This window comes from Sycon ciliatum, chromosome 6, assembly GCF_964019385.1.
Source record: "Sycon ciliatum chromosome 6, ocSycCili1.1, whole genome shotgun sequence".
NCBI classification, from domain to species: domain Eukaryota; kingdom Metazoa; phylum Porifera; class Calcarea; order Leucosolenida; family Sycettidae; genus Sycon; species Sycon ciliatum.
Genome location: NC_088648.1, coordinates 10738013 through 10752585, shown reverse-complemented (window position 1 = coordinate 10752585; position 14573 = coordinate 10738013). Strand labels below are relative to the sequence as shown.

General features: G+C 48.7%; 1 protein-coding gene across 1 annotated transcript in view; it reads right to left on the bottom strand.

Moving 5' to 3' along the window:
• Positions 1-961: 961 nt before the first annotated feature.
• Positions 962-14573, bottom strand: part of LOC135819355 (structural maintenance of chromosomes protein 5-like) — a 34417-nt gene continuing 20805 nt past the window's right edge. Inside the window, exons 20-34 of the mRNA XM_065332548.1 lie at positions 14305-14366; positions 13875-13941; positions 12736-12837; positions 11460-11527; positions 11061-11133; positions 10110-10160; positions 9094-9216; positions 8354-8476; positions 7542-7637; positions 6917-6970; positions 6422-6483; positions 4645-4750; positions 3601-3777; positions 2684-2779; positions 962-2116 (exon numbers count right to left, since the gene is read on the bottom strand). Coding sequence (XP_065188620.1) covers positions 1985-2116; positions 2684-2779; positions 3601-3777; positions 4645-4750; positions 6422-6483; positions 6917-6970; positions 7542-7637; positions 8354-8476; positions 9094-9216; positions 10110-10160; positions 11061-11133; positions 11460-11527; positions 12736-12837; positions 13875-13941; positions 14305-14366 — 1392 coding nt within the window. The 3' untranslated portion in view covers positions 962-1984. The remainder of the gene's footprint in view (positions 2117-2683; positions 2780-3600; positions 3778-4644; positions 4751-6421; positions 6484-6916; positions 6971-7541; positions 7638-8353; positions 8477-9093; positions 9217-10109; positions 10161-11060; positions 11134-11459; positions 11528-12735; positions 12838-13874; positions 13942-14304; positions 14367-14573) is intronic.

Genomic DNA, 14573 nt, shown 5'->3' with positions numbered 1-14573 from the left:
TGATTTTTCCAATTCGCTACAATCGATCTTGGGGTGATATTCGTGTTTTCTTCAACACCACTGCAGGCTGAACAGCCTTAGGGAAGACATGTGTCACTCTCCTGCTCAACAGATTCCTACATCTAGATTTGGTTACCGTCAGGGAACGAAATAGAGCTGCAAAACACCAAAGTAATTGTTTTCTTCCATTCAATTACACTGCTGAGCATGCACAGCATGGTGACAGCTAAGCAGTACGCACGTCATCAAGCCCAATTTCCAAATATGGAAGGTGTTATTTATGAAATTTGACACGGTTCCTCTTCTCTGATCGGCTCGAGACATAGCTCATCGGAATCAGTGCCCAATTCTCCTTCGGATAAGCCATACTTATTTTTGGCGTTCAGTTTCCCTTTAACCGACCGTTAGCTTAGCAGTTAACCGTCAGGGGTAAAACCGTAACCGTTTGAGCCCTAATTATTTTACTCATCTCGGTAGTACTGCATCAGTGCATGAATGCATCTGCATGCGCATGATCAAGAGCAAAATGTACCAATACAGTAGTACTGTAGTCGCGTTTCTCATGCATTTACGTCATTTACCCAGTCCCTGGCACAGCCTTTGGTCACAGGGCTTCACTCTTCCGGCAGCAATGATGTTGCTATTGCAATTATGCCGCAGCAGCACATTAACATGCTGCATATCAAGCAGCAGAACGAGTATCCGATATCGACTGATTCGCATACTACAGGGCTGACATCCACACTTTGACGAGAAGAATGCATGTCTTGATCTGCTTCCCTCAGATCCTGTCTGCTATTTCTCTAATGGAAAACGCTGTTCGTAATTCAAGGCTAAAGCAGCGCGAAGCACGGGGCCGCTAGAGTCACGGGGTTCATTCAGCACGACCGCGGTACACAGTGCTTTTGAATGTCCACAATACCAAACAACAACCACCACTTGTCCTTAAAACACGCAACGGTTAGTTTTCGTCACTAAAACTTAGTAAAAAGCCAAGAGCGTTTGCTAAGTGAAACTGATGGGCATGGACAGCATACCAGCGCAGGCCATGAATAAAAATGTTAAAAGTGTAGTAATAAAAATAATGTAGAAAACCTGATACGACAGCTAAAAGAGATGCGCGGGGATGTCAGAAGAACGCCCCACTGCATGGAGCAATCCCCGGATGGAGTGCCAGATAAAGAGGAAAATATCCAGTAAAAAGAGCAGAATCGAGGAGAGGAACAAGATGGTAGAATTCTGTGAGTCGACTGGCGCAAAACAGCAACAGTCTGCAGATAGCAGCGGTAAAAAGAAGAAGAGAGGTACTGGTCTAGATTCGTTGTAGCGGTGTCACCATTATTCCATTTTTTCCTGTGCATGCACTGGAGTAGACTAGCATGCATGATGCGATAGGTGGACGATCATTCCGTTGTCATAGCATTCGTTCAAACGGTCACCCTGCCAACACATGGCGAACCTACCACTAAAAATAAAAGAGTTATCGGGGTATGTTGACAGCCAGGCCTGTGGGCATTGGCCCGACAGCCCGACAGCAACACAAAGACTAAGGTCTACGACTAATTATATACATCCGCACTAGAAGACGGTCTGACTCAAGACGACGGAAACGTCACAAACATCACAATAGGAAGCACTGAAAGACACATCACACAGGCCACCTGCACGCACCCAGGGACGTGTTACGTGTAGCAGAGGATCTAGGACCTGGAGGCCTCACAGTCGACAAACGAACAAACGATACGAAAGGAACAAATGATACGCGAGAACAGCCCGGTCACTATCCACATGCAGGTGCTGTGGTATTTCATAGTGAGTAGTCATTCAGTGCACTGCACGGCACAGGTTTACTAATAGCATACCTCTCACATGGGGTACTGGTCGAAGTGACAAACGTGGTGCGTCCACACCCACCCACCCAGCCACCCAGCCACACACACCCGCGCACCCGCGCAATACACCGCCGGTCTTCGCGTTATTTCCTTCACTGCGCGGAGCGGAGCTGCTTGACAAGGCGGTGCGGATCAAAGCTTCCGTTATGAGACTGGTGAATCTCCGGTCCGCTGTAGATACAATGCACTTTCATGTTTTCCGTGTACTTGAGGTTGGTCAGCAGCTACACACAGGGCACAAACACAGACATGTTATTCAATGGCACACTTGCCTTGGCCACAGGCAAGTGTTGTAGTGAGGTCAGCTGTGATCCACTATGGTCTGACATGGATTACCAATGGCACGACTCTAAGCATTCTGAGCCAGCAACAAAAATAAGATTGGCATATTGGGCAGATAGAGTGACACCGCAATCAACCAGAAGGCTAAAGTGATACCAACTGTAGGTAAGGAAGGATAACTGTGGCAGCCAGTGCAGCAACATACAGGCCGCAAGAAAATGCAGCGAATATTGCAGTCATAATCAGCACGACCACAAAACATGTACCAGCAGCACAGGACGGCACAGCAAAGGGCAGGACACACACCCACACACACACACACACACACACACAGTACTACTACAATCGACGCATCCATACAAGCATCTGTAGCACCACCACCAACAACAGCAGCAGCACAGCGCAGCCAAGCACAGTACTGCAACCATCGACACATCCATACCAGCAGCAGTAGCACCACCACCAACAGCAGCAGCAGCAGCACAAATCTAGGAAAGACTGTAACCTACCTTTGGTGTGATGAGGAAGTACTGCGATGTTCCAGGCCGGCATGCAGCCGCCACAACAAACTCAAACACCTTGCGTTCATTGTTAGGATCCATACCCTGTGGACAGCAGCAGCACAGCAGCAGTACACAGCAGCACAGCAGCAGCACACAGCAGCCGTACACAGCAGCACACAACAAACACAACCCAGGCTCAAAACAATTATGCCGTAGTGATGCCAATCAGGAGCAGAGACCCACAAACCCGTGGACACAGCCACAACGTTGTTTCCGGATCAGTCATCGGGTAGAGGGTGGATTGGTGGACACTGGACAGCGTCTGATAAATCGGATATAGTGACAGCAACTTGGTACACACTTCCACTTGTTCACACCGGACCACACGCCCTAGCACATGATACCGCATCCACAAATGCACATGCACATGCACACACACACACACACACAGTGACGCACGCACACATGTACACACGTACACACACACTCCTGTCCTGTCCTGTAGAGCCACTACCACTAGGGTCACGTGGGCCCCGGAGGGGCAGCAGAGAGAGAGAAAGAGCACGCCACCCGATGGCGCTCCAGATGCGAGACTAGTCGGAACCGGCGAGAGCAGATACACACACACACACACACACACACACACACACACACACACACACACACACACACACACACACACACCACGTATACGCCCGTCGCTAGAGAAGCACACAAATCTGCAAATGCACTGGATGTGCACCCACAAATTTTCTCATAGTAACGATAGCGGACAAGATCTGAATGAGACAGATCAAGACAAGCGTCGGATAACTGTCCAATCCACACAGCCTGCGAAGCCATGTACACCTGGTCTGCACCACACGGAGTACATCGGCACACAGACACACAGACACACTCACAAACACACAGGCAGCACTGACCTGATTGATCTCATCGACAACCCGGAACGGACACGTAGTGAGCTCTTGCAGCGCCATCAGATAGAGCATGGTGGCCACACTCCTCTCTCCGCCACTCTGATGCTGAGCTGTCAAGACGTGCAGCTTCTGACTGGTGTGGAACTTCACCAGGATGCGTATGGCGTACTTGTCGTAATCCTGCACACGCACACACACATGAGAATAAAAACGGACAAAAGGTTGCAGAGCGGATTTACACTGATCCATATCATTAGCCAAGCATCTTCACATACCTGCCAACATCCCGATTCGGAAGGGATCGTCCCGATATCGAGGGTGGTAATAGGCACCCAGAAGTACATTTGTCGCATGCCTCATAGATACATTTGCATACATTTTCATACCAAGGTATGTCATTGTCCCGATCTCAGGTTTGCAAAAGTTGGCAGGTATGTGTTCAACTAACACCAACCAGTTATAGTGCACTGAAAGTTGGCTTCATGTGCAGTTCCATGCACAGCTTGTGGCAGTATATTATGATCACATCCAGCATGCACATGGGTGTATGATTGCGTAGAGAATTCTGCCCGAAACCAAAGCCAGACCACAGATACACAGCCTCTTAGGTACACATACACACGGCAGACAGATGCATGAAGAGAAAGCCACACAAACAGGCAGGCAGGCAGGCAGGCAGGCAGGCAGGCAGCCAGAGAGAGAGAGAGAGAGAGAGAGAGAGAGAGAGAGAGAGAGAGAGAGAGAGAGAGAGAGAGAGAGAGAGAGAGAGAGAGAGAGAGAGAGAGAGAGAGAGAGAGAGAGAGAGAGAGAGAGAGAGAGAGAGAGAGAGGGAGAGAGAGGGAGAGAGAGAGAGAGAGATAGATAGAGAGAGAGAGAGAGAGAGAGAGAGAGAGAGAGATAGAGATAGAGATAGATAGAGAGATAGATAGAGAGAGAGCGAGAGAGAGAGAGAGAGAGAGAGAGCGAGAGAGAGAGAGAGAGAGAGAGAGAGAGAGAGAGCGAGAGAGAGAGAGAGAGCGAGAGAGAGCCATTTCTACGAGCACTCACATCGTTTTCTTCAAGTTGAACTTCTCCATTACAGCCCAATTTACTGAAGAATTCACCATATTTACCATTAATCTTGTTAATCAATTGCTTGAGTGGATCCAACCACCTACACAGACAACATACAAGTGAGAACAGACCAAAAAACCAACAAAGTTCACTTGACGGGAATCCAATGGCACAACAGATACAGACCTACGACAACCGGCTCTGCAAGGTGGATGGCAGTCTCAGTAGAACACCTCCAGCCAATGCAGTGCCTTCAACGCATCATTAACATGCATGTAGAGTGTATCTCACACACACACTCAGTGGATGTGCATGTATACTGATCTTGCCTGCTTCCAGACCACACTAATGTATACTGTAATTTCACAAATTTTCGGTGTACTTTTATTTTCGGTACTTTTGGTGCCTATGTTTCATCCCTAAAATTCAACACACAGAACAAACACTAACATACATAATCCAATAGGGAACTGCTTCTCTGTACCTAAAATTTCTGTTCACCTAACCTGGCCTTTTGCCCTCATACCGAAAATATTGAGCACCGAAAATTTCTGAAATTAGAGTAGCCCTCACGGCTGTTCACGTGCAGGCACTTGTAAATATGGCGTCGTTCGGTGCGATTTATGTAACATTGTGCGAATAGTACAAATACGCGATGAGTTTGCGTTTTTGGAAGAAACTCGCGTGGTTCCACGATTTAGGACGTGAAACCAAGAGAAAAGTTTTGAAAGCGCTCGAGCGAGATACTCGACTTTTCGGCAATTTGAGAGAGAAAGAGGGTGGAAAGGCGCCCTGGGCTGCCCAGTTAGCTGTATTTCCGCTTCAAACTTGCTCGAACTACTCCTGGCAGTCTGGAGATTGATCTCACCAGTGATTGTCAGCCTCTGCTTGGCGTGCTCGCGTGTACAACATTCAAGTTAGACATTTCGTAATTGTTCAACGCACAATAGGGTAGATATCACAATTTCAAGCTCACTTGGCCGGCTGCTGTTTTCTTCTACAATATCCCACATGCCGACTAAGCAATTTACAGCAGGAAGCAGCCTTCTACACTCAGCAGCAACTAAAGGGCCACACCATTTGTCTTCCAAATCAAGAGAAAACAGGCTCCTGACTCGTCGCGCGTATTTAGAAGTTCACGCGCGTATTCTAGTGACACTTGGGGAAGACAACCAGAGGATAGTCCTCTACCTGGGAAAAAAATCGGGGAGGGCTTCTCGGAGCCGAGTTTGTCAGCGACGACACAAGGAGTATTTCAGAACGAAGCCAAAGTCGCACGGCACAGAACAAATGTTTCTTGAAGGAAAGGCAGTCATGTGAGGTACGAGCGGAAAGCTTGAAACAAGACACAGATGATCAGCGTGTTCCCCGGGCTGTCCGGGCTGACTAGTCTCCAAAATCCAGGGGAAACCATGGCCTACTCGTGTTCTGACGATTTGAAAATTCAAAATTTCTTGCCATTGAAGCCCAATCGAGACTTTCGGCAGCCATATTGTTAAGTGGCGTGAAATCGCACAAAAAAACAGCCGTGCCCTGTGCATCAGTGATGATGTCATATGCAGCAGTACCTGTGACGTCAGAACACTACTACACCACCCGAGTGCGGTCAGTGACGTCATACAGACCACACAAACGTATATCCTTGTGCATCATCAGTGATGATGTCATGTGCAGCATAACCCGTGATGCCACAACATTACTACCTCCCCTCATCCCTACGGCCCTACCCCGAGTGCGGTCAGTGATGTCATACAGCTGGTGCAGTTCTTACTTTTCTTTGATCTCTGTGATTTCAGTAGTGAGGCCCTGCAGGTCGTCCTTTTCTGTGTCCAGCTGATCAAAAGAACAGAAGAGAACGGAAGAGAGAGAGAGAGTGTGTGTGTGTGCACGCGCGCGTGTGTGCACGTGTGTGTGTGTGTGTGTGTGTGTGTGTGTGTGTGTGTGAGAGAGAGAGAGAGAGAGAGAGAGAGAGAGAGAGAGAGAGAGAGAGAGAGAGAGAGAGAGAGAGCACAAGCAAACATGAGTAACCAAACCGGCAGCAAAGGAGAAAAAAGAGCCAAAAACACAAATCGGAAAGCCACGAGAGCCAACAACTGGAATAACTTGCAGATATACTGAAACACAGCACCGTGACACTGAGGACAAGTGCATGCAGTACTACTGTACAATGTACAATGCATGCAGAACAGGGTACAATGTACGGTCGGAAGTACGCCATTCTGCTCGACAATGTAGACACATCTGAACGGGCGGCATCGGTGCTTACCGACTGCTCCATCTTCTCAATTTCTTCTTTTCTCTTCTCATACTCCTCCACAACCTGAGTGCAAGTGGGAAGAGGAAAGACAGACAGATGTAGCGATGAATACAGGGATAACACTATAGCAACTGTAAGGACATGAGGGAATACAACCCAGAGAAAGAAGCACACAACAGTAATTTAGCTACTACTTCCAAGTTGTTATTGTTGTTTCAAATCTTTATTCTCACGATGGTCTGTTGAGATGTTGTTGTTGTTGTTGTTTCAAAACTTTATTCACACGACAGCCAGTAGCCAATAAGAGATTGTTGTTGTTGTTGCCTTTTGCTGTACTTCACCAAGTGAACAGGCAGATATGCCTTCTGGCCAGACCGAGCTGGTCCAGTTCCTACAAAATATAGTTCATGATGCAGCATACCGGTAATTTTCTCAAACCATGCAGGCTCACTACAGGGCCGTCCGTTATTAATGGAACTTTTCGAAACAAAATGGTGTCATTGGGGGGGGTGGGGGTGGGGGTGGAAGACTGTTCACTTTATCAGCGATTCGGAATTTAGAGAGATTTTAGACTAAAAGATTAGTACATCCGTGTGTTCTACAGGGGGATCAAGAGTAGATCCAGGCATTGTACCTTGGGGTCTGTGTGATAGTTGAGATCGGCACGGGCTTTCAGATCATGTATCATGTCGTCAATTTCAATCAGCGTGCTCGGGAACTTGTTGAACACCTGTGATAAACACACGCATGCACACACACGTAAGCACCGACACATGGAGACGGAGAGAATCAAATCAGTATCCAGCTCATCCCAGCTACCAGTCAGTCAGGTAACTCGTTGCTTCAGCAACAACCAGCCAGCATCAGCAGCTACATGGAAAAGAAATTTAAGGGGACACATCATGATGACGCAGAGAGTACACTAGCTCTCACGACCCACTCAATGCAACTCGTGTTAATCGTGTGACTGCGTTTATGCAGAACGTGTACACGGCACATGAAGAAGAATGCACCAAGAACGGCCGATCAGGCGACTCATCAATACAGAGGGTGATCGGAGTCTGTTGGAACTAAAACAGCTGCCCCCGTGGCCACATATAGATGAGGAGAGCTCCATATAGAGTGGTTTCACATCTATCACATGACCATACGGGACAGCCATGCTGGTTCCTACTCCACTCCACTCGGCACTAAACTCCTGCATCTATGAGTCACATGATGTCGGTGGACATGTTGGCTCCACTTTTCACATGACATCATCACTTTCTACACAAATTTAGTCACAACACAAAGGTGTGAAACCACTCTCTACACACGTCATGAAGGTCATGAATAAATACAGAAAAGAAAGAAGAATGCACCGACGAGCACACAGAGAGGCCCTGCACAGGCAGCAGGGCGTGAGAGGAGCAAGGTCAGCACAGCACGATACTGACATGCCCTTACCGCAATGACGTCAGCTGATGGCTTATCCTCACGGATACCGAGCATTTGCTTCGCTTGCCGGTGTTTCTGCTTGGCCTGTTCCTTCAAGGACTTTGAGCGTTTCTCCAGTTCATCAAAGTTGTGCTGCAGACGAAAGGAAATACACCGAAAGTTGTCTCAGCGTCAACCCTCCATTCTAGTCAGATATTTTGTGTTTGCCTAGCAGTGCCTGCCCCTGCACGTGGGCTTAAGAGTTAGGGTGATAATGGTGATGATACGCAGTCAGGAATTTGGTAAGTGACTAGACGACCGCAAACATACCGTATTTTTCAAAGTATAAGCCGCACGTTTAACAGTCGTAATTCACCCAAAACAAGTCGGTGTGCAGCTCATACTACGATGATCACCCCCCCCCCCCCCCCCCGGCCAGGGGCCGAGGGGTAAGGAGGCAGTGCTTCCTTTAGAAGCCAAAGCATTTTTTAGGATTCTAAGAGCCTGAAACAACAGACTAGGGCACTTTCGAGAACAATCCCAGTAAGGAAACGAAGATTGTTTTCGGTCGGTTTGTCAGAACGACCTGTAAAAATCAGAGTGTTTCCGACAAACCGGAACAAGTGGTAGCCCTGGTCTCTACGGGTAAGTAACCTGTACCCTGCAACAGTGCAGTACAGACATGAGACTACTGTACCCTGCAACAGTGCAGTGCAGACATGAGACAACTGAAGCCTGCAACAGTGCAGTACAGACGTCATGGGACTAACCTCAGCTTCCTTCAAGCCAGTCGAGGCCACATCACATTGGCCTGAAAGGAAGTCTTCCAACATGTTCAACTGCAAGCGCTGCAGCTCCAGCCGTATCTTCTCATTTGAGAGATTCAGCATTTTCTGGCAGAGATCAAAGAACAGCACACACGCACACGCGAGCACACACACACACACACACACACACACACACGCACACACACGCACACACACAACAGCTATATGTATATCCAGCCGCATTTGTGCCACTTACAGGGCGTCAAGGGCCGTGCCAGTTGAGGGTGCCAAATATGCACTCCGGGTCGGATTTCATCGAGCGCAACTGTAGTATATGTGAGCGAGTGTTGAGTGAATGAATGGGCTTAGTGTTGGTTTGAAAGATTGGAAATGCAGTGGCAAAACCAGGCGAGGACAAGAGCCACACTGGAGAGTAGACATTGCACAGTGAAAAAAGCACGTTGTCCGCGAGTACACACCCCGTGCCAGGACCGGCGGAAGCAGCGTTCCGATGGTCCGGCCATACCGTAGTCCGGCCATACGTTGTCTGTGTGTTGTGACGTGGGCACATGACCTCCTTGGCGGTGAGCAACCGGACCGGTTACGCCACCCCGGCATGAAAAACACGGGTTTCATGCACCAGGCGTGTAGCCAGCATGGGACACATGCACCCCCCCCCCCCCCCCCCGAATTCAATCTAGGTTCAGCATGCACATAATGACCATGGATGACATACATGCACCAGCCATCATACACATTGTGCGGCCATGCACCCCCCCCATCCCCCCCCCCCTCCCCTAAAAGGGGGGCCAGCTACACCTCTGTGCAACCAATCCTGGCTAGGGAAACGGGGCTCAAAACACTACTGTTCCACAACCAGCTGCATGACCAACCAAGGATCAGCGGTCTCACCTGCTGCTCCAGCACTGCAGCAGCAGCAGCAGGCACACAAGACACCAGTCAAGGCCAGCCAGTACATGAGAAGGAAACACACTCTGGAATGTTGACACACTGCTTACTTTCACACACTGTGACATGTCATACGCTGTCTCCGTTCGCTTCTGATTTGTCTAGAGATCAGAACAAACAGCATGCCACACCACCAGCAGCAGCAGCATCAAGTACACACACACGCGCGCGCACGCTCCTTAGAACCACAGTAGATCCGCACAGAGAATAATACTACCATACTGTCTTGTTCAAAAGCCTGTCTCACACACAGTAGCCAGTTTTGAATGCAATCCAGATTTTCAAGATTGGTTGGCGGCACAGAGGTCTAATTTCAGTATAGACATACATAGAAGTGGCTGCTTTGAATAGAAGGCTTCTACATGAAAAAAGCCCCGCAGGTGTAGCTCTCACATCTGTGGTGTGGTGACCATGTACCACCAGCAACCTCATAGCTGCCATTTTGCCTATTTGGACTACTGTAGTGTCGCGTATAAAAACATGACCTGTATAGAAGCATGACTCGAATAGAAGCCGATTTTCCAAAGCGTGCCATGACACAGAAGCACATGTACTTGCACACAACATGTGTGACAATGTGCACTGTACAGTGTAGACTGAAGATGTTGACGTAGAAGCATGCTTTGAATAGAAGCATAACTTGAATAGAAGCACGGTTTGAACCCCGGCTTATACGGCCGTAAGCACCTGCTTTTATACGCGACATTACGGTATGTAAGTTAGTAAGTATGACGGCCATTTGCTGGCGTGGTGACTACTGGACTACACGGACTAAACACGAGCTACGCGCCCGAGCCCGGCCTTCATACACGACATTGCTCTATCTGTCTCGACTCAGTCATGTAGAGGTGGCGCAGAAGCACACTGTGCAGGCATGCCGCTGACAGGTGAGTGCATGCAGTAACGAGATCAGAAGGCTTTAACGTTAGTTCCATGAAGATACACGTGCATGCGCATGTACATTCATCACTCTCAGTACAAAGCCAGTGCACAGTACATACCTTTGCCAGGGCCTGCGTCACCTCCCGTTCTACACGCTCCAGGTCCACACTCTGACTGAGGTAACGCTGCAGACTGGTGAGAGAAGAAACAACGCGTGGCGCGCGCGCGCGCACACACAAACACAGGCACAGACACACATCGTTCGAAATCAAGAACAACAGCACACACACACAGACGCATGCCTCCCGGGCTACAAGAGCTAGGGCAAAGCAAAGCAAGCGAGAACTAACTTCTTTTTGGAAAGTACAAGATGATTGTCAAGAACAACAGCACACACACACACACACACACACACACACACACACACACACACACACACACACACACACACACACACACACAGACGCATGCCTCCCGGGCTACAAGAGCTAGGGCAAATAAAGCAAGCGAGAACTAACTTCTTTTTGGCAAGTGCAAGTTGATTGTCTATCCCACTCCTCTTGTCCTTCTGTGCTTGTAGAGCGTCCTAATCCAAACAGTGCACCCATAAACAGAGAACAAGGAGACAACAAACAAAAACAACGTAAGCATGGGGCGAGAAACACCCGGACGCAATGCAGCAGAGCAAAACAGCTAATCACGGCAACTACAAGAGACAGTCAACGTGCATTGAAGCTTTGGCTGATCAAGGCTCTGGCATCCGTCTTCCTCGTTGAACCTCCTGACGTAGCTTCACGTTCATGTAAGTCCTGGCCACACCGATCTCCCATATGCTTTACACATCACACACATAACGTACAGTAAAGTGAGGTGAGGTGGTATGGTGGTGGTGGTGGTGGTAATGGTGGTGGTGGTGGTGGCGGTGGTGGTGATGGTGGTGTTGGTGTTGGCGGTGGTTGTGGTGGCGGCGCCAAGACACACCCAGCTTCAGACACCAAGATGGTGTGCAACCTGACATGAAAGAGGACTACTAGTACCTCGTCTAACCTAGGCCCAGCAAACTGCCAGCAAACTGCCAGCAAACTGCCAGCAAACTGCCAGCAAACTGCCAGCAAACTGCCAGCAACCAAAGCTCCCATTCCTACAACTAGAACCAGGTGCGTAGCGCCGTATCGCAAAATTCGCAAACAAACAGCTAGGGTTTGCCGAGCCATGTACGCAAAACGCCCAAAACATGATTAAAAAAAGTATCGCAAAGTGTCCGCGTTCAACGTTCATTCAATGCATGTGTGAATGCGTCGACTGGACTGCATGTGGCTCAGCGCAGTGTGAAGCAAGGAGTAGCAAATACCGGTGTTTTACTGCTCCCTGGTGTGAAGTGACTACACTGTGAGGTTTTTGTTCCAACTTCCTGCCATTCGAGGAAAAGAAGTATGTTTGTTTGAAAGTCCAGATGTCGGAGCCTCCAGCAAAACGTTTGCAAGAAGCAGCCGAATGTACATGAAGTTCAAGATCAAAGGACAATGATGTATAGCTTGCTGAATCAGACTCGTTGAATTCTCGTGAGAAGCGCCATAGGTTTGATGAATGCAGTTTACCGTAAACATTCTAAATAAAAGGAGCTGGCTGAGCCAGTATCCCTGGCTGCAAAAACGAAAATAGGGTGAAATTTGCCCGCTATGTCGCATCACATGACCTTCTGAAGCAGACTGAAAAGGGCTACGCTACGCCCTTGAGAACAGATAACACAGTTCATTGCCGGTTAGACCTACTAAACACCCGAAGCCGACGTACCTTTTGCTTCTTCAAATTTGCCGACTCGACGCGCACTTGTCTCTCTTCATCTCTCAGCTGTTCTATTTGTAGCCGGCCATTCTCCATGGCTTCTCGCACTTCCTGCAAGCATGTGAGATACACACAGACAGACAGACAGACACACACACACACACAGATACACAGACAGACACACATGCACACATACAGACACACATGCACACATACACACACACACACACACACACAGATACACAGACAGACACACATGCACACATACACACACACATGCACACATACACACACACACATACGCAGAATGCATGCATAAGTAAACAAGTGCGCAAGGAAGACAACAATAGAACAATATCACGTTTAGGAGCAAAACACATTTGGGCGAAAAGAAATCTAGGGCAGAGAGAAACTGACACAGGAGTTCCTTAGCTAAAAAGACGGTAACGCTAAATTTTACGGTGCCCACTCCCAGACATCACAAAAGACGTCATCCAGCAATGGAAACGTTACACAGCACAGAACAACGGACCAGCGGGCAATATGGTAATCCTGCACAAACCGCAAGGTTTTGCTACATGGACTTGTGACTGGTGGGAGACATGCACGTGCCGAGATCGAGATAGAATTCTCTTTCACTTGCTGTTTCGTTGAGTGCTGCTTGTCAGTTTTCCGTTGGCCGTGTCTGCGTGCTACTCTTCATCCCGCTCACCCTCTATCCCATCTGGGAAACAGAGGACCTGGCTCAATGCGGAGGAAGACAGTATCCTCTTCTGAGAGCTGCTGGCGCAGGAAGGCCAAGAAGCGTCAGGACGCTGATAACTCCATGGGCAAGGAGATGCACGAGGCATGTATGGAGACATATGCCGCACATGACCAATAATCACAGTTGCATTCTCTTGGTTATGGATTCTTGTTACCACAATGTAATGCACAGGGCAAGGGCTCGCAATGCTCCGTCATTCATGGTCATTATGTGCATGCTGAACATAGGTCGAAATATTTAGGGGGGAGGGGGGGGGGGAGCACATGCCCCCCCCCCCCCCCGCCCCATGCGGGCTACGCGCCTGGCCAACTGATGGCTATGAACGGCACTTTTTCTTCTTGGACAGCAGGCAGTGGTGGGAGTGTTCAGATGGTGGACTTACGCGCAGCTCTGCCTGCAAGGTATCGCGGTGTTGTGTATCCACAGCTACGTTCAGAAACCTGCCAGGCCTGTGTACACATGCACGCATACACATACACACACCCATACACACAGACACGCACAGACATGCATATAATTATACACACATGCACAGACATGCATATACACAGACACAGACATGCACACACGCACACACACACAGAGCGCCAAGACCTTAGACAATGCACATGTAGACGTGATTACACTTGATACAACTACGGAAAGTTGACTGAAAAAGCCTACAACGACAGCAACTAAGTTATTCCATCCGAGTGCAGCCTGACCACAGATAGCCAGAGACACAGTGCACACATGCGTGGAGAAGCAGCGAGACCAGGCATGGGGATAAACACCGGAGTAGAGGGCCCTACGGCTTAGGGAACACTACATACTTGATGCTGCTGACTTGTGTCGATTTGTTCCGTTCACCATAGTGAGAGGTCTTGATGAAGTACTATCAGCAAAGAGGACGATGAAAGGAAAGTACAAAACAGACTAAGAAATGCTAGCAATCTTCAATTTTTTCTTCAGACTCTTCCCCTTTCCATCATTCCCTTGCCTAGTGAGTAAATCTTCACAACAACAGTTCTTATTGGCCACAGGTCATGGTGAGAGTAAACTCAGTAAAGATTTGAAATAGCAGTAGCAAGCTCCAAGAAAG